This window comes from Alligator sinensis, unplaced genomic scaffold (assembly GCF_000455745.1).
Source record: "Alligator sinensis unplaced genomic scaffold, ASM45574v1 scaffold1839_1, whole genome shotgun sequence".
Classification (NCBI taxonomy): domain Eukaryota; kingdom Metazoa; phylum Chordata; order Crocodylia; family Alligatoridae; genus Alligator; species Alligator sinensis.
Window position 1 is genome coordinate 6,360 of NW_005843486.1, and position 2,177 is coordinate 8,536.

The 2,177-nt window shown below is 66.4% G+C and overlaps 1 protein-coding gene across 1 annotated transcript in view; it reads right to left on the bottom strand.

Annotated features, from left to right (window-relative positions):
- Nucleotides 1-1,537: 1,537 nt before the first annotated feature.
- Nucleotides 1,538-2,177, bottom strand: part of LOC102386491 — an 8,935-nt gene continuing 8,295 nt past the window's right edge. Inside the window, exon 6 of the mRNA XM_025195393.1 lies at nt 1,538-2,177. This exon is cut by the window's right edge and continues 334 nt beyond it. Coding sequence (XP_025051178.1) covers nt 1,538-2,177 — 640 coding nt within the window.

Below are 2,177 nucleotides of genomic sequence, written 5' to 3' on the forward strand. Positions count from 1 at the left end.
CCCAGGGGCTACGTGGGGCTGGGCTCCATATGGACCGAGAGGTAGAGACACCCCCAGCCCTGGGCTCCTCACCACGCCTGACCACGTGTGTGGGAGACGGCTAGAGCAGCCCCTACCAACATAGACCCAGGATGACCTAGCCATGATGCAGTCCCTGGGTCCTGTGCCCCAGCCCCAGGTTGATCCCCCAGCCCAGCCCAGCAAGTACAGTCCAGCTCCTGGCACCATGTCTGCCATGGCCTGGGTGAGCACACGAGATGTGGTGCTGGTGACGCTGCCTCTGTCTTCAGCTGCCTCCTCCCTCCTCACCTGTTTGAGGCTCTGGAGAATGCTCTCTGGCCTAGGAAAGAAGTGGGATGAGCCTGTGACTTGTCACCTGGGCCCATGGGTCTGTTCACCTGGCAGAGACCGAGCCTCTGGGTTTCCCCCGAGTCAGGCAGGGCCAAGGCTGCACCTGCCTGCTGGGGCACGGGGGAGCGCCGGAGTAGGGCAGAAGGATGCTCCTTGGGAAGCGCGGTCTCCAGACAGGAGCTGGATCGGAGCAGGGGGAGCCAGTCCGGGGTCAGGAACATCCCCTGACACACATCACTGCTAGGAACTCGGCCTTGACGGGAGCCCATGTTCCCCACAGCCACTGGGGCTGAGAGCACTCGGTGCCTCCCCTGCCTGCCCGGGATGCCCGAGTGGACGTTCCCAACGGCCCAGCAATCGCCGCTGAGGCTGAGAACCAGTGACCGGAAGCTCAGCCCAAGGGGGTGTCTATGGCAGCTACAGGAGGGAGAGGTGTCCTGTCTGTGACACCCGACACGTACCCACCCACCGCCCCAACCAGCCTGCGCCCAGTATGCAGAAGCCTCTCCCATGGGCTCCCCTCACCCAGCCCAGCCCAGTCCAGCCCCGGGTGCATCCTGCCCACACAGCCTCGCCGCTTGTGACTCTGGGCCATGACAGGAGGCCATGTTCTCCTTCAGGCTGGTGGTGCTCGGTGCTTTCCCCCATTTTCCTGCAGTGACCGGAGGGGATGTACCCCAAACTACCCAGAAATTGCCCCCTGTGCTTGAGAACCAGAGGCAGGAAGTCCGGTCCAAGGGGGGGTCTGCTCAGACTGGGCCATGACCCCAGGTGTCACCACCGCGGACTCGCCCCGCGCTGCCCGGCCCACGCGCTCCTACCTGGACCCGCAGCCGCCCGCTGGACCTGGACTCGGGCTCCTTCATGGCCTCGTGCTGCACGCGGCACAGGTACTCCACCCCGGCGTCCTCGGGCCCCGCGGGGGGGAGGCGCAGCTCGGACTCCACGCTGTAGGACTTCCCGTCCGGCGCGGGGCTGGGGGCGGGGGTGTGCATCCTGTGGGGGTCTGAGCTCTCCAGGGGCCTGGGCGCCTTCTCTCCCGCTCCCTTTCGCAGCCACGTCACCACCAGCTGCCCGGGGTAAAACCCTAAGATCAAGCACGCAGGGTCCATGGATGCCCTCCATACCCGCCAATGCCCTGGGCGGCCTGAGCCCAGCTCCTGGCAGCCTCTGCCGTGGGCTCCCATCACGCACTCAGGCAGTGCAGCCCATGGTGCTTCCTGTTGCAAACAGCCTCCAGGAGGGCCTGGAGCGAGGGGTCAGGCAGGGCCAGGGGGTCACAGCCCCTCTGGGCTGGGCCGGGCGACAGGCGGGTCTGCTCCCCTGTGGACCCCCCACGACCAGGACCAGAGCGGGGCCCACGACAAGGCCCCTTATCCCAGAACAGCCGCCGGGCCTGTCCTGTCCCCCACCGCTTACCAGTGCTCCTCTCGATGGGGGTCTCCAGGGCGAGGTGTCCCACGCGGCAGATGTACTCTGCCCCTGTTTCCTTAAACTTGGAGATGAATTTTTCTGCCAGGTTCTCTGGTGACAAGAGGACGAGTCTGGTCTCCTGCTGGAAGCTCTTCCCGTCCCGTGCCAGGACGGCCGTGCCGGGCTCCACCCTGCACTCAGGCGAGTCCCGCAGGATCACAGCAGTGCCCTCCCCCTTGCCCCTCCGCAGCCAGGTCACGCTCAGCTCCCCCGGGAAATGCCCCGCGATGCGGCAGCTCAGGGTGACTCCCTTCCCCTTGGCCACGGACTCGGTCTGGGAGATTTCAGACACGTCCGGGGGCCGCAGGAGACCTGGGGAAGGGAAGAGGCAGAGGCAGGGGGAGGCCCCGTCA